This window comes from Letharia lupina (assembly GCF_014066315.1).
Source record: "Letharia lupina isolate WasteWater1 chromosome Unknown contig_4, whole genome shotgun sequence".
In the NCBI taxonomy this organism is placed as follows: domain Eukaryota; kingdom Fungi; phylum Ascomycota; class Lecanoromycetes; order Lecanorales; family Parmeliaceae; genus Letharia; species Letharia lupina.
Window position 1 is genome coordinate 362,415 of NW_023502973.1, and position 25,496 is coordinate 387,910.

The 25,496-nt window shown below is 50.8% G+C and overlaps 10 protein-coding genes across 10 annotated transcripts; 5 read left to right on the top strand and 5 right to left on the bottom strand.

The window, feature by feature from the left end:
* Positions 1-387: 387 nt before the first annotated feature.
* Positions 388-2,700, bottom strand: HO133_007691 (uncharacterized protein; the record flags this gene model as incomplete). Its single annotated transcript, XM_037298561.1, has 5 exons — positions 388-740; positions 809-815; positions 874-1,235; positions 2,045-2,052; positions 2,102-2,700. 5 exons carry the CDS (start codon positions 2,698-2,700, stop codon positions 388-390), a joined length of 1,329 nt encoding a protein of 442 aa, XP_037155897.1.
* A 667-nt stretch (positions 2,701-3,367) lies between these two features.
* HO133_007692 (uncharacterized protein) lies at positions 3,368-4,457 on the bottom strand (the record flags this gene model as incomplete). Its single annotated transcript, XM_037298562.1, has 2 exons — positions 3,368-4,395; positions 4,445-4,457. The coding sequence occupies 2 exons, from the start codon at positions 4,455-4,457 to the stop codon at positions 3,368-3,370; spliced, it is 1,041 nt and encodes a 346-aa protein (XP_037155898.1).
* Positions 4,458-4,796: 339 nt separating this feature from the next.
* Positions 4,797-7,834, top strand: HO133_007693 (uncharacterized protein; the record flags this gene model as incomplete). The annotated part of the gene is made up of 4 exons (XM_037298563.1): positions 4,797-4,876; positions 4,943-5,149; positions 5,196-5,428; positions 5,499-7,834. 4 exons carry the CDS (start codon positions 4,797-4,799, stop codon positions 7,832-7,834), a joined length of 2,856 nt encoding a protein of 951 aa, XP_037155899.1.
* Positions 7,835-8,173: 339 nt separating this feature from the next.
* HO133_007694 (uncharacterized protein) lies at positions 8,174-9,955 on the top strand (the record flags this gene model as incomplete). Its single annotated transcript, XM_037298564.1, has 3 exons — positions 8,174-8,407; positions 8,466-9,389; positions 9,449-9,955. The coding sequence occupies 3 exons, from the start codon at positions 8,174-8,176 to the stop codon at positions 9,953-9,955; spliced, it is 1,665 nt and encodes a 554-aa protein (XP_037155900.1).
* A 312-nt stretch (positions 9,956-10,267) lies between these two features.
* HO133_007695 (uncharacterized protein) lies at positions 10,268-11,218 on the bottom strand (the record flags this gene model as incomplete). Its single annotated transcript, XM_037298565.1, has 1 exon — positions 10,268-11,218. The coding sequence occupies one exon, from the start codon at positions 11,216-11,218 to the stop codon at positions 10,268-10,270; it is 951 nt and encodes a 316-aa protein (XP_037155901.1).
* Positions 11,219-11,506: 288 nt separating this feature from the next.
* HO133_007696 (uncharacterized protein) lies at positions 11,507-13,059 on the top strand (the record flags this gene model as incomplete). Its single annotated transcript, XM_037298566.1, has 5 exons — positions 11,507-11,604; positions 11,653-11,840; positions 11,912-11,973; positions 12,023-12,232; positions 12,283-13,059. 5 exons carry the CDS (start codon positions 11,507-11,509, stop codon positions 13,057-13,059), a joined length of 1,335 nt encoding a protein of 444 aa, XP_037155902.1.
* Positions 13,060-14,484: 1,425 nt separating this feature from the next.
* HO133_007697 (uncharacterized protein) lies at positions 14,485-17,253 on the top strand (the record flags this gene model as incomplete). Its single annotated transcript, XM_037298567.1, has 3 exons — positions 14,485-15,016; positions 15,201-15,820; positions 15,874-17,253. 3 exons carry the CDS (start codon positions 14,485-14,487, stop codon positions 17,251-17,253), a joined length of 2,532 nt encoding a protein of 843 aa, XP_037155903.1.
* Positions 17,254-18,109: 856 nt separating this feature from the next.
* On the bottom strand, positions 18,110-18,969 carry HO133_007698 (uncharacterized protein; the record flags this gene model as incomplete). Its single annotated transcript, XM_037298568.1, has 3 exons — positions 18,110-18,483; positions 18,544-18,657; positions 18,708-18,969. 3 exons carry the CDS (start codon positions 18,967-18,969, stop codon positions 18,110-18,112), a joined length of 750 nt encoding a protein of 249 aa, XP_037155904.1.
* A 483-nt stretch (positions 18,970-19,452) lies between these two features.
* Positions 19,453-21,572, top strand: HO133_007699 (uncharacterized protein; the record flags this gene model as incomplete). The annotated part of the gene is made up of 7 exons (XM_037298569.1): positions 19,453-19,558; positions 19,631-20,119; positions 20,167-20,462; positions 20,528-20,749; positions 20,802-20,858; positions 20,909-21,239; positions 21,289-21,572. 7 exons carry the CDS (start codon positions 19,453-19,455, stop codon positions 21,570-21,572), a joined length of 1,785 nt encoding a protein of 594 aa, XP_037155905.1.
* A 1,082-nt stretch (positions 21,573-22,654) lies between these two features.
* On the bottom strand, positions 22,655-24,639 carry HO133_007700 (uncharacterized protein; the record flags this gene model as incomplete). Its single annotated transcript, XM_037298570.1, has 10 exons — positions 22,655-22,811; positions 22,876-22,994; positions 23,061-23,282; positions 23,336-23,369; positions 23,420-23,463; positions 23,514-23,912; positions 23,964-24,091; positions 24,141-24,173; positions 24,219-24,383; positions 24,438-24,639. The coding sequence occupies 10 exons, from the start codon at positions 24,637-24,639 to the stop codon at positions 22,655-22,657; spliced, it is 1,503 nt and encodes a 500-aa protein (XP_037155906.1).
* Positions 24,640-25,496: the final 857 nt, after the last annotated feature.

Below are 25,496 nucleotides of genomic sequence, written 5' to 3' on the forward strand. Positions count from 1 at the left end.
CCGGAGAGCAGACTACAAGACAAAGGATAGACTTCATGATCTGCTTGAGCATTGCAGAAACCATAGTCGGCAGATGGCTCTGGTCATCTCCTCCGCGCGAGATAAACGGTGGGACAAGCCCTGATGCCTTGCTTCGTTTTCTATACTGCTGGCTAAGGGAATGTGGCAGCTGGAAGTTAGAGCTGAAGCTACGTACCGTGATTGTTGTAGAAGCAAATCATGTCATGAGAAAGAGAGTGCGCACTGATGGAAGCAATGGTTGCATTGGGAGAAGCGAAGGTGGCGCGGATACATGGAAACACCAAGACGAGGACCTGCTCGATCTACGTACCAGGGACCCGATGTTTTCATCTTTAGCAGCAGCGGATCCTGCCTATTTCGCCTGCGTCATTCCTCCATCCTGTCTCCCTTCATCTTGGTCCTCTCCGCAGTCCTCCTCTCCTCTTTTACCCTCTCTTTACGCATCTCGTGGATCTCATCCCAATATTCGTGAATGGCATCCTCCACAAAAGGCGAGCCGAGACGAAGTCGAACGTGATCCCACCAATATGTGTCCTCTGCATTCATCAATCTGTCCTGGGAGGTCGTACACAATGCCTTCACCATGGCGGACCGCTCGAAATCGAAAGTCCAGTCAAATCCAAGCTCATTGTGAGCACCACGCTTGAACATGTTGTGTCGTCGTGCATACATGCCCTCATTCGGTTCTCCTCCAGCCCAGGAGCGATTCTCTATGTGGCCTACTAGTTTGTCGAGTCGAGCCCTTTGATGGGGGGGGGGCGTAATCTTTAACTAATAACTATATTACCTGTTTTCTGTTTTGGATCGTTTTGCAAACTGCAGGCATACGATGGCCATCGAATGCAAACACACAATTCTGTGAAACATAGCCTTGAAGTCGCCAACAAATCGGCTATTTTGGATGAATTGAACTCTGTTGACATGGCTCGTCTTGATGCTGGCATCATCAAGGCTGGGCGGCACAATAGTGACCCCTTTTTCTCGAGTCAGGCCTGAAGCGAAAGCTGCGCGGAAGCGGTCAAATTCTTCGGATACTTTGTCATCAACGTAGAGTCCACGGAGAAGACTAAAGCCCTTCCACCGTGCGAGGATTATTCGGATCTCCTCGTCGGTTGAGCTCTTTTTGTTGTCTTCAGTAAGGAGGCAAGTCTCCAACAATCTGAAACTAGGCTTCTGTGCGTCGCGAGGCAGCTTGGCAAGCTTTCGGTACCAATCTTCATGCAGTGTCAATAGTTTCGAAAGACAGAAGTCGTAACCTCAGACATGAGAGGCAGTCTATATTTCCTCCAGTGCTTTCTATTAGTTGCATCTTCTCGCTAGCATTTCTAAGGCCTGTCTTACAATGATGTGTTTTTCGATCCTCCTTCGATGGGTTTGAAACAGCCTGCGAAGGTCTCGGCAGACTTGCGAGAGGTGTATAGCGCCGTCCAAATCCTCGCAACTGCCGAAGATAGACACCTTGAGCTCCGGGGCAAAACTAATTGGATAGCTCGCCATACTGGCATGGAGTGTATAGCAAGGGCGGCTCAATGGGGTTCTGGGTCGGAAGAAAGGCTGGCCCCAAGCACATCTTTCTTGTTTCGGAAGACCCCAAGGCTGTGCATTGATTGCAGTGAATCATGGGTATCAAACAACAAAAAATGAAGGCCCGTTGTCCAAGACCTTAAGGCAACTGCTGATATGTTCGACATTTCCTCAATCACACTCTCCAAAGCTAAGGCGGTAAACAGACTAGGCCAGATGCCGTTGGATTCTGCACGTGCGAGGCTCTTTCCAGTCTACTTTGCATTCTACTGGTCAGTGAAGAGGATATCGGTAAAGACATGGAACAAACATGGCCGTCCATGTGTTCAAATCCGATTTGCTATTGCTACAAGTTCCAGCGCTTGCTACATTCCACTTCTCGGGCTCATTGAAGAGTCAAATTTTGACATTGCTTGCCTGGGCATTCCTTAGCCGCATGGACATGTATTATAAAACTGAAAGTTTCGAAAACCGTACCCGAGCAGCTCGAAGCACTTACAAGGGTGTCTTACACATAATGCCTTAGATATGGTGCGCTAATCACCACAGCCGTCACGCTGTCCGAAATCCGCCATTCTCGATTGACGAAGACTTGTTCACAGTGAATCCCTCGATGCTTTCAATAGTCAAAGATCCATAGGCCCACGGGGTCCTTGTACCCACTTCTTTGATACCCCAACTGATCTCAGACGGCCCATACCGTCCCAGCAGCTTCCCCAGCGCATCAAAGGCAACCAACGCCACCGCGGTAGGCAGCCTGCCACGAAATGGGCCTTCGTTGATCGCGATGAGCCATTTTGTGTATGACGAGATGTCGATGGTAGATTGAGTCGCATGGCGTGGCACGCAGCCAGGAACGGGATGTTCTCGCTTGATGTTGTCGACGAAATCTTGGAGGAAGTGCCGTAACTCAGTCACACTAACCATGGGCGAACTTTGGAATTTCCGGCCCGCGCCGATAAGCAGGTACACGTTCAGGAATAACAGACCAGGACCAAGTAAGGTAATCCCGAACGGTTGCTCCGGCCAAGGCGAATATGTCAGATTGGTAATTTCCTCTGGCGCCTTCAATGCAGGGTTAGTGATGTTGAGGGGAGCTGAGGCAAGACTAGAGTTTCGAAGGGAAAGTAAATTATGCGCAGCGGACGAAGGCATTATGAGAGCTAAAGTAGCTGCCATAAATATAAGCCTCCACATGTTGGTATGTACGTCTGTTTTGTTGGACTCGAGGCTGATGGAAATAGGTGATGTTCTCTAGAGGTCATTGCTGGTTCAAAGGAGATCAAGTGGTTGTATACATAGAAGGACATTGCCACATCGGCGCAGAAACAGACTGCAGACAATGATCAGGCACGGATTGCGGTCGGCAAGGGCCTCGATGTCGGCAGAACGCATGGTTTTCGCGTTTGCCGCTATATTTAAAGGCAACATATTAGCGCGGATCAACGAGCCAGCAAATCTTTACCTCTTGTCTGCCGAGCCTGCGTTATTCGAGTCTTGACCTTTTGTACCCCATACGCGTCTGGCTTTGACCCCTGTGTGCGAGGTAAGCAAAGGAATAGCCCCATCGGCGCCTCGGATAGAATGAACAGAAAACGGTCTGAGTGTTCCCTTCATTAAGGCTCCTTCTCTTTACATAAAGGATGCGAAACAAAAATTCGAAAAGACATATCAATGATCAGTCAGCATGGACTGACGGCACGTCTTATTTGAGCGTGGTTTGTGAAGATTCCTTTTCTGATGGTAGAAAACGCCGTTATATGCTGGGTATCTTCTCCAAGCGCCATGCAAATGCACAATCTCGACACCATCCCAGATTCAGCTACTCCGAGTCGTACTCCACTAAAGCTGGTGGTCTTGTAACGTCAACGGGATCGTTAGATTTTGAGAATGTTCCTCGGTCCTCAACCTTCCGTTTCCTTTGGATCAGTGGGACCCCACCCAAGGCCTGCACATTGGGTTTGTCCATACTCAAGAACGGGTCCAGGGATACTCTGGTGTTATCAGCCAGCTCCTTGCGTAGAATATCCCTCCTTTTCTCCGCTTCCAATACAGTCTTCGTCGTCTTGATTTTTTTCGCCAAAGGCTTGTCCAATGTTCGGATATCTGCGAAAAGCGGTCTCGACTTGGCCTTGGCGATAGCCCCCTCACCTCCAGCTTCTCCGAATTCCACGAACCCAGCTCTTTTCCTGTCGTCCTCCGTCTCTTCCAGTAGATCCATCCCAAGACTCATCCTATCTTTTAATGATTCTGTTGCCTTCCCATTTTTCTCCCTTTCCTTCCTTCCGACTCTAAAAACCTTCCTCAACCTCCTATTCGCCTGCCCGGGATCATCCCAATCCCTACCCTTAGCATTGTACAGCTCTTCAATCCTGCTCTTGTCACTGACCGTCCTTTGCGTATCCTCCACCTTCCCCTCTAATCTGGCAAATGCATCGCCTTCCAATCTCGCTCTCTCTTCCTCTGTCGTTATTTTGATTTCACCCTCTTGAAATTTATCCTCCCCCGTATCCCTCTTCTTCGCCCCCTCCGTAACCACATAAGCTGTGTTCATCGGATCGGTCCTAATCTCAATCCATCCCCCGCATGCCACATGCTTCATGCGGAAACTGAAAATTGGCGTAGTATGGTAATTGCCCACTTTTTTCTTCTCGGCGTTGAAGCGGACGCCTTGACCGATGATAGTGGGTTTGGGACAGGTGGTGCACCAGATTGGGAAGGGCATTTCGAAACGGACTGTGAGGATGCCTTGATTGGCTTTGCGTGCACGGGAGCCGAGGGCATGCTTGCCGGCGAGCTTGTTGGCGGAGGTAGTGCCCTCGTGCTCTGGCGGGACGTAACGTCCCATATCTGGACAGGTCAGTGGGCCTTGAACGACGTTCGGGATGGGCAGACATACTGAAACCTTGCATTCCGGCAGTGGATGAGACCCAGCGGTCTCAAGAACGGCGAGCACAAGGACTTGCTGTCTCTGCTAAGGCTAGGGCCGAAACATGACAGTGAGGCAAGTGCGGACTTTGCTCTATTTGCGGCGGCCAATCCTCGGGTAAATCCCAACGTCAATCCAAAGAGGTCGCGCCAGACGTGATTGTCCCAAGCTTTCAGTCGTTGCGCCGAAGCTCGGACCTCGATAGCAACACAGGTGCCAGCTTGAAGACACTGGATGTAGGTTAAATTCTCTTACAACTAGATGGTCAGCTATCAAGGCTCACGACATTCACAGCATTGGTCCTAAGATCTCACTCGCAGCAATGTCTACTCCAGAGGAAGAGGAGCCTCCAGGGCGTGAGGGATTCGTTGCTTCGTTGACAAAGTTTGGTGAGGAGAGAGGGTATGTTTCGCTACGATTTACTTATGCTCCTCTCTGAGCAGCCGCTGACCTCTGCAATTTCCACAGCATAAACGTAGACTTCCAAGCGCGTGTTAACACTAAGCACATCGACCTCTACAAGCTATGGAATGTGGTCAGATCAAGGGGAGGATATGATGCTGTCAGCGCCGAAAAGTTGGCGTGGAGGAAAGTGGGACTCGATTTCAATCTAGGCACTGCAAACGCAGCAGCGTATGCTTTTGCTCTGAAGACGACATATTACAAAAACCTTGCGTAGGTGTCACTCTTTGCTGCACCAAAAGAAGCTCACATCTCGCAGGGCTTATGAGATCAAGACCCTGCATGGTCGAGAGCCTCCTCCGATTGAAATCCTTGAGAAGTTGACTGCAAAGGGCGGTGACATCCTTAGCCGTACAGTGGAGAACTTCAGACCTCCCCAGAGATCCAGCCTGATCAACGGCGACAGCGAGTCAGGAGGTGAAGAGTCGAAGACACCAAAAGACGAAAAGATGGACATTGACGAGCCTGGTAGTGTGGGACGGAGTACACGAGGTGAGTTGGTGATGAAGCTCATGGCGCATTGATCCACAGGTTTATCAATAGCTCATGCCCATCATTTCAGGTCTTCGCCAAGCTCCACCTCAAAGGATCCCTTTTCAGCCGGATGTGTCATCCTCTAGACAGCTGCGTCACTCCTCCGGCCACGCTCCATCACCACAACCAGCAGCCACGGCCCACACCGGCTATAATTACTCCGCATCCTCGAACCCGAACAGCGCCCAATTTGCTATTGCCAACTATGAGCCTCGTCCTCAAATGCCCTTGACTTTACGCCCGATCATGACTCCAAGCTATAACGCTGCCATGTTCGAGGAGCGCCAAAAGTTGGCACGAATGGCAAGGAAAGTCGAATTGGGGCTGATTTCGCCAAGTACTAAGGGCATGATGAAGCCTGGTGGTATGTCTTTCGCCTCCATTACTGTTTACCCTAAGCTGACGAATGGTGAAGCTGGCTTCGATGGTCCAAATATCTACGTCCGAACCCTTCAAGGACTGCGCTCACAGGTTCCTGAAGAACAGGACTACGCCCTGCACCACCTTGTCAAAATCTCTCATGAACGAGGAGACAAGTACAAGTTCGATGCTTTTCCTAATCTGGCCGAGGGTCTCATCGAGTACGTGCTTGGCATCAGCTCTCTTTTCTATGATGTCAAATGGGAGATCTGCTACTCCGACTACGAAGAGGGAATTAACGTCCTCGATGGAATAAGAGGCACCCCAGACATTTTGCAACGCATAAAATCCCTTAAGCGGGTCGACACCTCCGATGAAATGGAGTCGGAGGAATTCGGTCGCAAGCTCACTAAAGTCCTCGAAGCTGGTTTGACAATCAGAAATCTGTCCCTTCTCGAGGACAATGCTGTCTATCTATCGGAGATGCCCCAGCTTAGAGACTTCTTGTCGATAGCGCTCAATCTTCCAAGCTCTCCAGCCATCACAGAGCTGAAGCATTATGCGCTAGACATCTCGGAGCAAGTTACGAAGTATTGGCGGATGGACGCGTCAGACCCGCTGTACCGCTCCCTCCTAAACCAGGTAGATAACGGACACGACCGTGGCGCCATACTCACTGCTCTCCGCGCCATCAGCCGAATATCTATGAACCTCGACGACACAAATCTCCTTAAAGGTGTGCCCGTTTCGGTCATTAAGCGTATCTGCGAATGGACTCTACTGGATGACGAAGACTTTGTCAGTGCTTGCCTTGACTTCCTCTATCAATTCACCGCGGTACCTGAGAATGTCGGAGTCCTTCTGTCAAACTCAAATGAACTTTCCCTCCCATCTTTCCTTGGCCAGCTCACGCGATTACTTCAATACCATGCTCGAACAGAACGTAAGGAAGAAGTGGCCACCAAAGCTATAGCAGCTGCATCCGCAACAGAGATTCCCAATGTTCCTCAAGATCTAATGGACCAATTCCTCAAATACGAGGAACCGGATCGCTCCAATCACTGGCTCAAAGCAGTGTTCGAGGAAGACGCCGAAAGCGACATTACACAGATAGCATTATGGCAGGCTTACCAAGCTCGGTTCGCAGAATACACATCTCCTACGACTCAGCTTCTACCGGCAGCGGAATTCATAAAGAATGTCAGCACCATCTTCGCTGGCGCCAATGCACAAGTCGTCAACGGCGTCAATCACAAGTTCATCATTAAAGGCATCCGACCTCGTCATGCTCCCATGGATCCGAAAGGTAGAGTGTATAGTCGATGTCTGTGGAAGGCCCCCAGCTCAAAGCCGTGCGCAGACTTCTTCCTGAAGCCAAAATATATGTTTGATCACCTTGTCTACGATCACCTTGGAATGGACCGACGAGCTGACGGCACCTGGGATTTCGAATCTACTACACGTGCGAGTCAGCGTCCGAACGACTGCTACTGGTCGAATTGCCGACACTTCTTCACCAATGGCAATAAAGTGCCGTCACCATATCAGCTGGGTATGCACATCAAGACCCACCTTCCAGATGTGTCGAATAAAGCGGTGCTCAGACAAAAAAACAATCGCACTCCCGCCAACCAAACAGCTCTGCCACCAAAGGAGACAAACGGCTACACGGTGTCTACAGGAACCCTGAAGGTTGATTCAGCACAGGGGAGGGAGGCCACTTACAACTGCCAAGTTTTTCAAAACACCGCTATCGATGAGCTTGGGAACGCAGCTGGGCTACCACTCACTAGTGTGCTGGTGTTGCGCAACTTGGCGAGGAACATTCCCAAAGCAGCTGTGCTGCTTGATACAATCAACCGTGACGCCTTTCGTATTGATTGCATGGAAAAGCTGTTTGGACCATTGAAGGATAGGTTGATCTTTGTGGTGGCTTATAACAAGCCTTTGGCTGGGTATGTTTCTGATGTGATGGGGTTGCTTGAGAAGGGAAGTACACCTTGAAATAGGTCGACATGACATGGCGTTATGATGGAAAAGTGGTGCATTGATGAGATGTTACAAGATGATTAGGCGTAATCAGAGGATATGATACCACAAGGTGAGAGCATGTCTCATCACTATTGCAATGTTTTCCGCGGGCTTGGCGGGCCTTAGAAGTAAAAACTTGCAAAGTCGAACATTCGCTTCTCAAAGAAAACAAATATTGCCATCATAATTACGGGTTGCACATCGCAAAACTGGCGCGTTGCATAGGTCATGGCCTTGGGATTGCTTTGCCACTGAACGGTCTGTAACCCATCTTCACCGGCACAAAGAGTGGCAGCGACCTCAGCGCCCGACATGGCTCCCTCATCAGTGTCCACAGCATCTACTGTATCGCATGGGCCTATTGCCCTACCCCTGTTTAAATTCTCACATTGCACAAGCCCCAATCCACTAGCCAGGATAATCTGGACCCATCTACCGCAGCGGAGCGACATGTTTACCGTATTCGATGTGATCCGAAAAGTTGGGGTCAGCATGGTTGTCTCAGAGACAAAAGTCTTGAAGCTCGTTCAAGGTGGTGAGCTCCTCGTAAGTATCTTTCCACGCACCCAATTGCCTATCGGTCTCTCCTAAATCCACTTTCAAGGAACAAGTCGAATTCCCTGACCTCCAAGACCAAGTCCGAATGGACGAAGAACGCGCTCTGTCCCAGCACATCTCGGACGACCATCTCCGCGTTCTGGTCATCGTCAAGAGACCATTGCTTGCACTACGTTATTCGCTACCTGATGGCCAGATTCGCAAGATACAGATGAACTTCCTGCCGTCTTCTGGTTGCGATGTAGCGCTTGAGAATTTCAGAGCGGCTGGCTTGCCTATCAGGGACAGACATTTGCCCCAGTTGCAAGGCCAGCAGCATCCGCCGTCATCTCAGTCGCAACCTCGATCCCAGGAGGGGCCTGATTCTTTGAACGCCGGTCAAGCTATTTACCAGCATTCATCCCAAGGCGTGTTCCCAGCCTCTTCGCAGCCCCTTTCACAGGAGCATAATGGGCTTCGGGGCGCAGGTTATGGTGGTAGCATACCCCCATCTGCGCAGCTGACAAAGGTCAATATCCGGCCAACGTCTGCTCCTGGCGGTGTGTATCAAGACGAGTTCAGCAGGCCTATCTCAGCTCCATCCTGGTCAATTCTGGATGCCTTTGGGTCTGCTACAACAGTAACCACTGTGCCGACGGTAGCTAAGCAAACAACGCAATCAGGTCTGCTACCAAGTCCGGTCTTCAACAGAACATATGAGCCATTCGCCAGCTTCCAAATTCGACCAATGAGCGCTCCAGAGCAGACACAGACTCAACGAGCTTCCACCAATACACCCACTCTCTCTCAGATGCTGCCACCCGAGCGGACTCTTCCCTTTCCCGAGAAGAGGATACATCCATTCAGGAGAGACGAAGGTGCATCACAGGAGGAGCCATCCCAAAAGAAACTTGCTGCTACCAAGATCAAGGCGAAAAGACAGACAAAGCCTCGAGCTCAGCCGGCCAAACCCAGAAAATCTAGGGCAAAGGTTGGAGCAACAACCCAATTTTCTGATCCATTGGCACTGAACTTACCCTCTCCTGACAGGCGAAAGCTCCTTCACCTAGTGCATCTCCGAGGGTTCCATCCCCAGAATTGCAGGCCGTACCACCGTCATCGGAACCGCCAGCGCTACCAAGCATGAACTCTCGCAAGCGTTCCTTGACAGATCGGTCCCCGAATCAACCCAACAAACGGCAAGCACAGACCAGGACCGAGACCGATCCAGAGACCATAACAGAGGCTCTTACAACTACCGTTCCAGAGCAACCACTGCAAACGCAGCCACCCCAGATCACAGATCCAATCATCAACATCAGCAGCCACGGCCTGCTCGACTCCATCGACAACTTTATGCGAAAGTACCATGACCTTCCAGCGCCTAAACCACATCAGACAGCAAAGGAGCAACTAGCCGAGTATGCGGCGCCGAGCGACGAGGACAGGGCGAAAGCTGTCGACAACATGATCTGCGAATACATCAAGAATGAGGATTTCGGAAAGCTAATGGATGATGTTGAGGGATCTTGGAAGAGGATCGGGTTGGGGCTCTGAGGTGGCGTGACAATAAAGAGGATCCGAACAAAGGAGGGAGACATTATTGCTGGGATATAGACGCGGCTTGGCATATCGCTCTTAAAACAGTAAGGAGCTCTGAATTCTGCTGATATCGGCTTTTGCATCTTTGCTGCATCTTCTGCATCTGTGCCAGCTCTGCGCATATACCCGAATTTACGTAGCTTTGCATGATATCGAATCTTAGCACTAGCACTTAATCGCATAAATGAATCGTACGATTAAATTCTCTAAGCTATGCAATCTCCCCGTTGAAACGCCATCGCTATCCCCAAACTACTCCTCCCCTCCTCACCCCAATGGCTTCACCCCCTTATGCACACACGCAATCCCGCCCATTAAATCCTCCCACCCTTTACCCTCCTCCCCACCGGGCAACAGAAATCCCGCCTCCTCAATCATACCCTTCAACTCCTCCTGCCCTGGAAACCTTTCAATACTCTCCACCAAGTACTGATAACTCTCGCGATCCCCCGCCACCAACTGCCCAATCAGCGGGATAGCACCGAAACTCCACCTCTTATAAAGCGCCTCAACAAGCCGATTATTCACCTTGCTGAATTCCAAGCATGCGAAGACACCGCCGGGTTTCAAGACGCGGAAAGCTTCGCGCAGGGCGAGGGCTTTGGAGGTGAAGTTGCGGATGCCAAAGGCGACGGTGTAGAGGTCGATGCTGTTATCGGAGATTGTATGCAGGTTTTCGGCATTGGCTTCGAGCCAGCTGAGGCGGCCGGAGTGGTCGTGTCCGCCTTCTCTCGCGCGCCGTTTGCCTTCGGCCAGCATGTCTGGATTGATATCACTGACGATAATCTTCGAAGCATGGTCTTTATTAACAACAGTACAATGCTCCAGCATCCTGAAGGCTATGTCTCCCGTTCCACCCGCAATATCTAAAATTGTTTGGCCCTTCCCCTTTCCCTCCTCACAATCTCGTGTACCAGGGTTTATAGACCGCACGAAATAATCTTTCCAGAGTCTATGGGTACCGAGGGACATGAGATCATTCATGGTGTCGTAGGAGGAGGCGACGGACGTGAAAACGTTAGCGACACGTGATTGTTTTGAGGACGAGGGGACGGTTTGGAAGCCGAAGTGTGTAGTTGGTGTTGGGCCAGAGTGGTTTGCGGGCTCTTGGGATTGGGCGAGATAGCGGCAGCAGGAGAGGCAGCGGTAAGGAGGCTGAGGGTTGAGAAGGCGGTGGGTTAGGCGGGTGGAAGTACGGGATAGGGTTGGGGCCGACATGGTGGGTTGCGATTGAGGATTTTTTGCGAGGTGCTTAATAGAATTAGCCTACTGTAGGTATGCATGATCCACAAACAGAGGGCTGATGCCAAGCTTTGATATGACGCTAGGAGACGGATAGATCCGCGATCAGCTTGTGGAGAAGCCGACGCCAACCGGTTTCAGTTCTCCGACTCCATCGCGGACAGCTGACCAAAAAAAGGAGGAAATCTACTGTAGCTGTACTCTCACTACAAACATGATTGATCGATAGACAGTATCATGTCTCCAAGCCTTTCAAAAGCCACAATGCTGCTCCGCAATCCATTGAGAGCACAGATACTGCAGCGTGTCCCCAGAAGGCAGACAAGATGGAGCTCTTTGTCTCAAAGACCAGGCTCGGATCGGTATGACACTTGCAATAGTTTCAGACGCATTGACTAAATATTGCGTAGAGTCCACTTCCCTGGTGCCGTCAGCAGCAAATTCACGACCAAGCTCTCCTTTGAGCACCCCTCCACACATCCCGCAATGCCTACCTACAGAGTCATGGACTCGGACGGCGTGGTGGTAGATGAATCTCGAAAACCTTCAGGGATTAGCAACGAGGAGATCGTGACCTGGTATCGAAACATGTTGACGGGTATGAGCTTCTGAAAGCATCGAGGCAATCGGCAGAGCGGAGTTTCTGACGGGGTAGCGTCAGCGTTTTAGTTAGCATTATGGATCTCATCATGTTTGATGCGCAGAGGCAAGGGAGACTGAGCTTCTATATGGTAGGATGTTTCAGTTTTCTTATGCAGTTTCGATGCTAAGCGGATTCAGGTGTCAGCAGGCGAAGAAGGCATCGCGATTGGATCAGCTTCTGCTCTAGTCCCAGAAGACGTCATATTCTGTCAATATAGAGAAACTGGCGTCTTCAAACAACGTGGCTTCGCGCTTTCTGACTTTATGAATCAGCTCTTCGCTAATTGCAAAGACGCTGGCAAAGGCCGCAATATGCCTGTCCATTATGGCAGTGGCAAGCTCAATATCGTGTGATGGCCCTTCTAGTTGAGATCAGAGCAACACTGACGCGGCCTTAGCATACTATATCTTCACCCTTAGCAACCCAGATTCCCCAAGCAGCTGGTGCAGCCTATGCCCTCAAAATCCAAGCCCTGCAAAACCCCGATGTACCTCCTCGAGTCGTAGCGTGCTACTTTGGCGAAGGAGCTGCCAGTGAAGGTGATTTTCACGCCGCGCTCAACATAGCAGCAACGCGATCCTGCCCGGTTGTCTTCATCTGCCGCAATAACGGATACGCGATTTCAACTTCAACGCTGGAGCAGTATCGTGGCGATGGTATTGCGAGCCGCGGTATAGGATACGGTATTGACACTATTCGCGTTGATGGAAACGACATCTTCGCGGTTCGAGAGGTCACTAAGGAAGCGCGGCGTATGGCGCTGGAGGACGGCGGCAAGCCTGTGCTTATAGAAGCGATGAGCTACCGCGTCTCACACCACAGCACCAGTGACGACAGTTTCGCTTACCGAGCCAAAGTAGAAGTCGAAGACTGGAAACGGCGAGACAACCCCATCACAAGGCTACGCAAGTGGATGCAGCACCAAGGCATGTGGGACGAGGAGAAAGAAAAGGAGGCGAGGAGCCAGATTAGGAAAGATGTGCTGAAGGCTTTCGCGGAAGCTGAGAAGGAAAAGAAGGCGCCGCTGAGGGATATGTTTACCGACGTGTATGAAGACTTGACTGAGGAAAGTAGGGGACATATGAAGGAACTGGGGAGGCTTTTGGATGATTATCCAGAGGAGTATGATGTAAATGAGTTCGAAGGTGGTAGGAAAGGATTGTCCGAGCCGTGAAACTAAAGTGTACCTGACATTGCTGTTCTCCGACCTGATGTGATGCGCGCTGAGCTCTCTTGAGGGCGGATAATGCTCTGAGCCTAGCCACTTCGTGATCAAGGCAGACAAAAGAGCAAGAAAGCGTATACAGAGCAGCGTGAAGACAAGAGAAGGATAAGGACAAACAGAGAATGTCAGTAGTACATTGTTGCCTGACACTTATTCCGATACGACCACTCCTCAACACTTGGCCCCAAGTCACTCCGTTGGATATTGAATTAGTATACACTTTCCGTCCTCCCGGGGGGACCTAGTTTGAGCTGCGGGATGAGTGGTACGCCCATCCTCCCTGTGTTCTAGCTTGAGGGGAACCGATTGGTGGAAAAGGAGAAGGGTTCGAGGGTAGTGGAAAAGTTGGCCGGGGCTGCGGTTCGCTTGTTTCACGGATTTCCTTTGGGTTTCTACGGACTTTCCTTCACAGTAAAATCCTCTTCGGGGTTTTCGTAGGGCCTGCGCCGTTCGCGGATGAGGGCGTGAGTGTGCATGGTGGGTTTGGGCTTGGTGATGGTAGGGTTGTGTGTACTTGACGTAGTTTTGCTGGTGGTAAGTGGTATGATATTTTGAACGGCTGAGAGAACAGAGTAACGGCTTGGGCCTATAATGGAGACATCGGAGAGTAAAAGCGTTATATGATCACATGCTAGAATATGGGTGGCATCTTTGTGTCTTCTCAATTTTTGCTTTTCGCTTCATGCTGATCAACATAAGTAACTTTGTTGTTCAATTCTCTTTGGATCACAAGAGGATCTATTGTGACGAAAGAGTGAATACCGCTTGGGAAACAGAAGAACAACCCAATCTCAACTCATCAAAACTTTTGCTTCTTTGTTCTCTGGCATGTAGAGAGGAGCCAGCATGGATGATTGCTTTCGCAATTTTGTCGATAGAGCCAAAGTGGCCCAGTTCAATTTTCCTTTGGCTATCCTATTCCATTACCAGCGATTGAAAGAGACGTTGCGCAAGCCACTGTTGTTCATACTGGTAGACAATTTCTTTTGCGTTTGGAATTGGACGAGGTCGCGCTTTGTTGTGACACAGTACCCGGTACCTCGATCCCTCCTTCAGCTTCAGACCCCCTATGCATCCACCTTCTCAAATGCCACTACTCAACCTTTTAGTATATCTTGGTGTAGCTTGTTATTCCTGCCGAAAGTGCCGGTTTGCAGTACGCACCTCTTTGTCCTCTGAATCAGACACAACTGCACTGCTGTTTGCGGCAATAGAAGAAAGAGCATTGACTAGCTTTGAAGTCAGCAATGCCCCCAATGCGGTCATTGCCGGTCAAGGTCTTCCCCTTCTTGTTGGGGAAGATTGCTCAGGGTGAGAGACTCCATCTTGCACACTTTCGGCATATCCCCAGCAACCAACTACTGCGAGATAGCAATGGCACCTAAGAAGAAAGCCGGCAAGGAGCCCACAGGCGAGGGTACTTCTGCGGCTAAGAAGCCAGCACAGAAGAAACCAACGCAAGTAGGGAAGAAATCCGGCGGTGCAGCCAAGAAGCCACCTCCAAAGAAGCCAGTGGGCAAAACCCCTGCTACGATCAAGAAGGAAACAAAGAAGAGATCCACCAAAGCCACAGGCAAGGCGGACACTGTGATCAAGGATGAAGAGATGCCTGACAAGCCTGCTGGCAACACGCGCTCTGCGACCAAGAAAGGACTGAAGGGTGAACCCACCAAACCCGCGGGCAAGGCAGTCACCGCCACTGCCACTACCACGAAATCGAAACGGAAACCCCCCAAACCTGCAAGCAAGACCAGTGCTACGACCGAAGAGCCAATCGCAGAGCCGGTCGATATCCCAAGCGAGGAGGACACACCAGCAGCGAGCCCGAAACGCAAGCGAAAAACTGAAGACACATGGACTGAAACCACCGACTTACCAGTCCCTAAATCGCCAAAACTAGATGAAGGTAGGTGACTGTTGATGTCCACAAGCTGTAAGAAGCAACAGGAAGCAGTAGCAGTTTCTGGCTGTGTGTATCGCTTTGAAAACCAGCCCCCGTGGTTCAAGTCGATATGCCAATGCCGAAAGCTGCTTATTGAAGACTGGGTCTAGGCAGTAACGAGAAGGGACGATGGCTAACATGGCTCCAGGATCCTCTCTTAGCTCATCTAGGAAAAGCAGGGAGATCTGGACGCTAGAGGAATTTGCTTCGGAGGGATGGGATACTGAGGACTTTGACAGCGAACTCTGTTGCATTCACACAGTAGACCTCTCCCGAATTCCATCTCCATTCGCCAACCTGGCAGACCGCACGGAAAGATTCATGCATATTATTGATAACCACACGCACCCAAGGGTGCGTCTTTTTTTCCACAGAATCCACAGCGAGGATACCGCGTCGCTTCTCCATAAGCTCCATGGACGTCTTGATGGAGCTTTCGGTGCGCTTTATAGCGAAACATCAAGCCAGGAGTTCTTTACAGTGCGGTCCGACAGGCCCGAATTCTCGCTCGAGGTGAGAAAGGGAGATGCAACAATTGCCGGCATCTCTTTCGATATCCATATTCGCAAGAATGCCAGGACGGGCGAGATAGGCTATTTCGTTGTCAACAAAGAGTGGAATCATTTCCTCGTCAACGAGAAACACATAGGCGCGAAGCTTGCGGCCGGACCTCTTCCTGACTTTGCAGTTATCCAGATTGATCGCTGGGTCATATTCTGGTGGCGTACACAAGCGGCCATGGACTATATACCAGAGGCGATGTCGCAGGTAAGCTCAATACAGAGTAAGTCCATGACCATCCAGTTGACGTGTTTTCCCAGGTGGCAAAAGAAGTAGAAGAAGGGGGGGCAACCAAGGAGCCATCACCTCCCCCTCCCAATGGCAAAGAACGAGAGGATACTACTGAGACGCCATCACCTCCCCCTTCCCGCGGCAAAAAAGGAGGTGATACTGCTAAGGAGCCACCACAGCCCTCAACGAGTGGCAGCGAGGGAGGAGAGACTGTTGGGGACCCACTGGGCGTGCTGACAGGTTGGGAAGAAGTCTTTCACTGGCGCCGAGTGGCTCACCAAGAGCAACAAGCCGCAGCCGGTGATGGCCATGCGTACTACCAAATCGACTCACACTCAGGCATGACCATTGATGACGTCTTGTTCGCAGTGGCGACAGTTTGGGAGCCCCTCAGGAATCGAGGTACGCATTTTGCGTTTGCCGGCCTCGATGTCTTCGATCACTCTGTTCAACAAATGGATACACCGAATCGACTGCAAGGCTCTGGCGTGGTTGGCGGAGGAAATATATTTATCATGCCGCTATTGTTGTCTCCACCTGATACAGAGGACGTTGAGGAAGAATACACGGAAAGCCTGGAGAAAAAGGAACAAGAGACGAATGCAAAAGGGAAGGTAAAGAAAGGCAAGACCAAAGCCAGCGCCGAACAACCATCCTTTGAACTTGGCCATTTCCTGCTTGCTGTAGCCGAAAAAGGCCCCACAGAATCGAGGAAGGTCAATATAACGATATTTGACAGTCGAATTATCACCTTGGATAAAGATGTGATCCGTGGGAGAGCAACAGAACTTGCCTGTACTTGGCTGGGTACAAAAGTAGAAATTGAATTTGTTTTCAGAAAAGTTCCACAGCAAATAGGCAATTCCAACGCTTGTGGACTCTATGTGATCCTCAATGCATGGGCGATCATGCTCGGTATTGGGCCAATAATCGAGAGGTCAAGCCGCCGCAAAGGATGTGGGACCGACACTGGATTCCTAAATTTTGGTCTGAATGTGGTCAATTTGGCTCTGGCCGGTTTTATGGACTCCAGGACAATTCGGGCGTTTCTGAATTGCTACGGCTACACGAAGGTGGAAGAGCCTCTCGATCAAGGAGACGCTATGAACAATACTGTCAAAGCGGTCAGGATGGATTCGGAGCGGTTGGAGCGCGCACTGCAGGCTGCTGAACTGCGTTCGCCATCGTCCTCAGTAGCCTCCGCACATAGCCCCGGGTCTACTAACCTCAAAAAGGCTGTCTCTGAAAGTAAGCTTCAACAATTCATGAACCTGGCCCCTGATGCAACACTGGAGCAGGCAGAATCGTTTCTTGCGACTGCAACGGGAGACGTCGATAAGGCTCTCATGGACTTTACGAAGTATGAATCATCAAAGCCGGACGGGTCCGCTGGAGCAGAGGCCAGCTAGGGATGATCATGGGGCTTTGACTGTGAGAAGGTTGGCGTCGCGGTGTTGAAAGTCTGCCGGACCTTGGGATAAGGCTCCTTTTCCCATACATGTAATCAATCAAATTTCTCCTCTTCCTTTTAAGCCCACACGCAGAATCTGCGCTTTTGATATCGTCTTTGAATCTCCTTTCAGTATTTAGAAGTGGGAAACTGCCGTTTGGACATGGCGGGATACTTGCATCGCCTGCTGAAAATGTATCAGTCGGCTAGGGACGCTGAGAAGACCTTGAGACATACCAAAATCCGAGGCCCACAGACCACTACAATTCATTGGGTAAGAAAGATGAAGGTCGTCGGAGGAGTCTCATAGCTATTTGCGATTGTCGGCCCGTTCAATGTTTCGCTATTGTAGGCGCCGCGGAATGAGGATTTAGTTTGGGCAAGGAGTTTAATAACACTACCAGATGGTCTTATTTGTTTCATCAGGGACCTGGCCGAAAGGTCAGCATAAAGTGTTTGACCCGGAATCATGACCCAGTACAATCCTTGCTGGGTTTTCGTAGGGGCGAGGCATCAGAACTGCTATTCTCATCAACCAACCAGGCCAAATAAAGCGCGGGACACATTAGATCACTCGAAAAGGGCATCTAGGCATACAAAACAGAATGATTGACGCAAAACGTCATACTCGCAATGCATAGAGATACGACAAATCACTGTTTACCCAAGGCGGTCGTACGGCTCAGGCAACAACAATGGATTGGGAGGCGCTATGCAATGCACGACTCAACAGCGCCACCACACGAATGGCACGGTATGATCGCAGTGCACCCAGTAAGGATCAAGCATGCCACTCCCAAACACTGAGGACCAGATCATTTAATCTTCTTCGCCTTCAGCTTGATAGTCTCCCCATTCACGAAGATGCCCTTTCCTTTGTACGGCTCTGGTACCCTCCACTTCCTGATCTTCGCTGCGAACTGATTCACCACCTCTTTCTCCACCCCTTCCAACAGTATGCGCGTAGGCTGAGGTGTGCTAGCTTTCATACCGAGTGGAACACCGAGTTCGATAGGATGCGAATAGCCGACCTTCAAAGAAACGAATTGCTGTCCTGGATATTCAGGCTGCACGGAGACTGCTGATGGTTCCACTGTTGCTCTGTAGCCAACCCCAACAAGCCGCAGAATAGCAGTATGGCCTTCTGATACCCCAAGTATGTGATTATTCAGGTATGCACGGGTTGTACCTGTAGAATGTCAGGAACCTGCAGAGAGGCTCATGAATGGCGTAGCAAAAGCCGACATACCCCACATCTCACGTTGCTTGCGTTGCTCCCTATCCAGTATCCTCAAAGAAGCTTTCCTTGTCTCTTTGTCGTGGTCAAGACTCATGTAGGGTGGGAGCTGCACGGACATCTTGCCTGCGCGCAAGTCAGTAGAGGGTCCTCCATCCGGGCTCAATTCGACGAACCTAAGGGGCCGATAATCTCCACCGTCTTCGGCAGCTCAGTCGTAGTAACATCCTGTCTTCGTCTCGCAGGAACTTCAAGAAATCTGATATCGACTCCTTGGGGAAGTGACAAAGGCGCACTGCCAATTCGAGATGTGCATCTTGGAGTGCTAGAAAATAGTCTCGATGTAGATGCGGATGACAGAGCAGGGACGAGGAAATCTGGCAGCAGTATCGAAACATTCCTAGAGCTTGCCCGCAGGCAATTGGATCTTAGTATCATGATGTGGCTGCTGTAGTCATGGTGCTCGAATCTGAATGGAAGAAGTGAAGTAATAATTGCCAAGCCGCGCTAAGCGCATGTCACTTCGTGCCAAAGTTGCAACTTCCTCATTTTGATCTACTTCCCTTTCTTAAGCATGCACTCTTTGCCGTTGATGGGTCAGTCCTGACGGGGGCTATTGGAGAGCCATCACTGGAAATACGTGTGCATCGGCTTGGCTGTGCGCATTGTCTCCGTTGCTAAAATCTGGTGGGAACACACCAAAGCCCGGAGACAGACTTTCTACCATTGAGATAAATCACTTTGAGGACACTCGAAGGTGAATGCATTATCCACACCAATGTAAGGGAAGACAACGGGAGTGAAGACACCTTCCCGCTTCCATCTTCGTTCATCCACCGATCCTCCATCTTCCTGTTCGGCTTCTTCGTGTGCATCTTCTCATCCTTTACACTTCCTTGACCGAGGACGTCGTATGCAGCGATGGCGTCTACTTTGAAATGCAATTGCTGTTTGGCAATTGTCGTTGTCCTTCTGCTTCTTCTTCCTCGTTCAAAGGCCTTCGGATTTTCGAAGTCGAGGACCAGAGGTAAGTGCTTCGTCCATTGAGCCGGAGTCAAGGCCAGCTACTGCTGGCTACAAGTAATTAACAGGCTACCAGTTGACTCGGCCAGTAAAGAACGTCGCCCATTCGCTCCGGATCAAGACCTCACAGCCCTCATCAGACATGAGCCTGTTGATCAGACCGGCATCTACACACACGCACTTCAGCTCCTCTCCTCGATGCAAAGTTCACCATCCTGCAACCGGCTTGCCGCATCTACATTGCTTGATTCATGTCATACCATTGATGATTGGAATCGGAATGCAGAAGACTCGCTTGAGGACATAAGATCGGTCTATGCCGCCCAATTGGCCATGTGCGAGATTGTGAGTGCTGGGTCAGCAGTCCCTCAGGCATGCAGATCGCTGGACGTTTCACGAGGAACAAATGTCCAGCAGACCAGCGGCTTCAAAAGCATTCGCAGTGATCAATTGGGCCTTTGCTTGCAGGCATTGGAATCAAAGCCCCAATGGTGGACAAGCTACAGCAACAGCAAGCAGAATGCAATGGTGATGTGTCAGGCCGCTCGTGTGGACATCGAGAAAGGTAGGCGCCCTCACCTCGATATCTGAGTACCACTGACCTGGTTCTAGATGAGCTCATTAAGCTGCATAAGTCAGCCGTGGAAATCAATGCGGATGCCAACGCTGCTTTGTTGAGAGCTGCGAAAGAAGTCAATGATGGGTTGAATCAGCTCCAGAGTAACTTTGCGCTCGCCAAGCAGATGTTTCAGGACCAATTGATGCATGACATCGAAGTTTCATCCACCAAAACGGAGTCTTTCTTCGAGAAGCTGGTTAAAGGCATGGACACTGCTGTACAATCAACCCTCAGCAAGATGGCCTCGACAGTGAGAGCCATGGATTTGAATGCGGCTAGTTTGAGCGAAGTGAGTCAATATGGGAGAAGCAGATGTACGCCAAAGCGCCCTCACGTCTGACTGACTTGCGACAGAATGTCCACAAAGCCAATGTCGATTCCGCGAACCTAGAGAAAAATATTGGAAGAGTCTTTCAACAGGTGGTAACGGGCAGCGCAGAGCTGGCTGCGACTCAGACCGAACAATGGGATCTCAGCCGTGTGCTGGCGGTGGAACTGCAGAGCTCTTTACAAAAATTGAAAGAAGGAGAGATCGGTCTATTGCTTGATGCGTTAGTGAGTATGCAGGGCCAATTAGTGAGTGAACCAAGGTCAGACTCCTGAGCGTGTCACCCCTGACACGTTCCAGCAAACCAGCAATGAGCTGGTGACCTTCATGTACCTGAGGCAGAATGAGCTCTACGAGGTAAACATCCTACCTGGCGAATCTTCCACCTTTGACTGACGGTCTCATAGCGCGTGCAAGATCTCGACCACTCGTTCACCGGACTCGAATCGAAAGCAGAGACACTTCATGCAGCTCAGACACGCCAGGCGGAGATGCAGGCGCATTTGCACAACCAAACGCGAATTGAGATGCTGGCTTCTCAGAGCTTGATTGCCAACGTAACTTCAAGTGCACGTGGTCTCCATGAAGCAGTAGATGATGCTGCCGCAAAAATAGCGAAGATGGCTTGGTTTGGCGCACTCCCCGGAGAACTTTTCAGACTGGGTTGGTTGGTGCTCGCAGTCGCTGTGCTGCACTGGTACAGTCCCAACCACGCGAAGTTCGTAGCGACAGTCATTGGTGAGTTCCCAGAGACCATGAAAGACTCAATGCTGATCAGAAGCCACAGGATTCATGATACTTGTGCACGCCTCTGGTATACTGAGCGACCTCAAGTCAATCCCTTCGGACCTGACATTCATCCACCATGCTTCGGGCTACAAAGTCCGTCTGTGGCTACTCATCAGACTTGCTGCGACGCTAGGTGTTATCGCCATAATCGCTGCTATTATCTACCAGCACACGAACGTTTTCAGAGCTTTGCGCTCCCCCATCGTTGGGAATAAGCCTTCTGACCTGGCGTTCATAGGATTGGAAGTTTCTGAGAGGCAGCACCGTCAGTGGAGCATCTAGACTGTCCAGTATTCTGACATTGTGGCATGCTAGAGGAAAAGAATAAAGGGCACAGCAGCATTAATTCGGGACCTGGAAGGGTAATACAGGATCTGTCGAGGTTGGACCAAAATGCAGAGGCTACTTCACTATTACACCATCGGCAATGTTCAGCATCACTTCGATCTCTTAGCGAAGCATCTAGGATCTTATCGGCGTTGAACAGCATACGTAAGACCGGCAGCATCTAATCACTTCTACCAACTAAGTGCTCCATACTTTACGAATTACGACAGCATTCACGACAGCATTCTGTCTTTGGCACCAGCAATATGCATATCCGGACACGGCATTCTACGGCTTCCGAAAACATCTTACGGCTGATGAGGGCAGGAAGATCTGGCCGGACTGGCACCCATTCTGGCTTGCGAGGGTAGTGGAAAATCTGCATTGGCATGCATTGTTCGCTTGCGTATTTTATTTGTGCTAGATACCCCATATGCGTAGCAAAGCAAAGCAATCTCGAAGCCTCACGTCTCACTATCGGCTTCGTATGCAGTGAAATAACGCATAGATAAAGCATTGTCCCATGCGAGGTAATTTCGTGCCTTCGGAGCCTGTGCCCGACTCGCGGCATCGGGACTCACTCAAGCATGAACGGACAGCGAACAGATAAGACCGTAGACGGGGGGCCACATAGTCTGAGCGAATCTCCGATCGAACGCTCAGATCGGTCAGTAGAGAGTACCTAGGTAGAGTAGACTGGTGGACCGTGTCGATAAAAGGCCGCACGACGAACAAACGAACGAACGACTTTCCGACCTCACGTCCGAAACTGCAGAGCTTTTTGAAAAAAGTCCAGCCGGTGCTAAAGCCGAATGGATCTATTGGCGACTAGTGATGCCGTCATCTGTTCACGGAGTATGTATGTATGTATGTATGCGGCACGATAATTCGCAAATTAATGCACTGCGCGTGCGTGCGGAACCCCCCCAATGCGGCCTGCGTGACGGTATGCACCATGCGTGCGGAAACACCCCAATGCGGCATGTTTGACGGTATGCACCATGCGGGCAGAAACGCCAACGGCCAATCCAGCCCGGCTAGTTCCTGAGGGCCTCGATGTCCACGACCTCCTTGACGGCCTCGGTGGTCAGCACGAGCGGGTGCTCTTCCTGCACGCACACGCTGTCTTCGATGCGGATGCCCATGCCGCGGAAAGGGGCCGGGTACGCTTCCGTGTTGGGGATGTAGAGGCCGCTTTTGACGGAAAACTCGTCAGCCGGGGGTTGCGGGGATGGAAAGGGGGGGGGACGGAGCTTACGGCTCGATGGTGACGCACTGCCTCGACTGCAGCTTCGTTTTTCGAGACTGGCCGGGAGTATCGTGGACGTCTAGGCCGATGTAGTGGCCTAGATGGTGGGGGAAGAGCGCGTCGAGAGCCTGATCGATAGGACGTCGCGTTAGCACTGGAAGGATTCATGGAGACTTTATACGTAGGATGCATACGTTGCCGGACGTGTCAAAGCCCAGCTGCTTTAACTGATCTGTCAAAGCCGTCCCTGCAATGTTGTGCAACTCATCAAGGGAGACTTTGGCGTTGGCGCGGCAGAGGGAGATGCAATGGCGCTGCGTGGTGAGGACGACGTTGTAGAGGTCTTTTTGGGCGGGAGTGAAGGTGCCTGATACGGGCCATGTCCGTGTGATGTCTGTTATATAGCCGCCACATTCCTGGAGAGAGTTCAGGAAAGTTGGTATCAGTCAGTGAAGATGGAGAAGCCTACGCCACCTGCGTCTACTAGCACCATCTGGCCATCTCTGGACAAGAGTCAGCGTCGATGATGAGTGAGTAGGTACGGGGGGTTTACTTCAAGAGATGATCGTTTTGGGTATAGTGAATAATGCTGGCGTTCTGGCGAGATCAGCGGCACAGTCAATGAACCAGCACGGGATGAATCTAACCTGACCACCTGCTACCACCGGTATGTAAGCCGAGCAGTCACACCCTCGCCTCCTGAATTGATAATCCAGATATGCAGCCAAGCCCTTCTCTTTCTCCCATGCTCGCCGCATGGCATCTGTGTATGCTCTTCCTGACGCTTGGCCCGCCTTCCGCATGTTCGCAATCTCGGCATCGCTCTTGAGGTTTCGGAATCCATTGAGAACGTCCTTCAGCGGCAGCGTGTTGCTAGACTTAGACTTGAGGACCTTTGCGAGACCTTCGGCTTTCGGCGATTGGTCAAATAAGAAACGGGTGAAAAAGGACTTATTCTTTGGCTCGGAGATGAGGTCGGTGTAGATCTTCGATGCTTCTTGGACAATGGGCGCCAGGAGGCTCGAGATTTGGTTGATGTCCCCGGTCTTTGAGCATTTTCAGCAACACTTCTTGTTCCCACTGCTTCCTTTCCATACCTCATCTGCATTGAAGACATCCAGGGCTGCCCGTGTCCCTGATCTCACACCATCCCATTGCTCGGCCTTTGCATCCTTCTCCCGCACGAAAAGGTGAAACGTGTGGTCATCCCCGTCGATGCTCTTCCCTGCTTGCGGTAAACATCCCATTCGTCTATTCGTCCGTTCCCAGCCTACCTATAACTGCAACAGCTTCCGGTTCATTGAAGCCTGTTTTCCTCAGCACTTGCCTTCCACCGCAATCAAGATTCTTACCCGTTAGATAGAAGAAGTTAGAGTCCTGATGAAACTCGTGGAAGACCGCGCCAGATCTGTACTTAATCTCCGAGGCAGCTAGGATGGCAATGGCATTCTTCGGCAGGTTTGCGGCAAGCTTTGAGCGGCGTTGGGCATATTCAAGTGCTGTGATTCCAGGAGTGACTGGGTAGAGATGGTGTTAGCCATGTCTGATGTAATAATGGTGCCTAAGCTTACGCTCTCCAGCTTTTAATAGATGTGGATGGGTCTCATGAAGAGGTTGACCGAATCGGAGCTCGACGGCGGAGACAGATGCATACCGTCGAAGCAGGGTAGACCATCTCGGTTGAACAAGAAGCCGTCTCGTAATAGCAACCGCAAATGGCAAAAATGTTGGTGGCCTTGTACACTTGTTCAACGTGTGAGCGCATGGGTGCATGCTTGACGGTTGTGTGTCGGAAGCATATGAATGATATGAAGGTCAATTGGTAGAGCTTGACCGAGACCCCCTATGAGGTTTAGGCTGAGCGTTGCTTTTAGTCTCGGGTTTCCTCGGGGTACGCGGAAATAGTTAAAAGCGGATAAAAATATAAAAAAGGGAAAAAGAGGGAAAAGAGAAGAAAAAAGGTTCGGCAGCTGGCAGGGGTCCAAGGGATTGATCCGGGGTGAGGGCTGAAAGGCTAAAGGCTAAAAGGCTTTTGCATAACCCTTATGCGGGCTCCCAGCTCGGTACATAACCCGATATCCGCATAATCGATATCCGCTTTTTTTCAATATCCCCCCACATATGCATACGCATATGCACATGCCGTAAGCCTGCAAGCGCCATTCCACCTCGGATGAGATTAAGCATACTGTATACTGTAAGCCTGTAAATCGCTGTCCTCTGGGGCCCTGCTCTATCCATGTGTCCCCTATCTAACCCTAACCCTAACCAACCCCCCCCCCCCCAAACTCCACAATGCCTTCGGCGGCCCTCCCCGGGGCCGACTGCGGTCGAGCTCTTCCCTTCCAACCTCGCTGGATTTGTTCATCAGGAGAGATTCGAAAAGCATATGTTCACTATATACACTGATTTGATCCCGGACGAGCTCGGTGCATGAAGTATGCCGAGGGGTCCCGTATACCCCTGCCGAGTCGCATCCACTCAGCATGTGCTCACCCACACCGGACGTTTTCCCACCCCTACCGAGCTGGGATCCGCCCCAGGATCCTTAAAAAAACGTGGTAGGTACGCCGGATGGCTTTTTGTGCTGCCAGAGCAAGATGTCAAAATCACAGTGTGGCTGAAAGCTA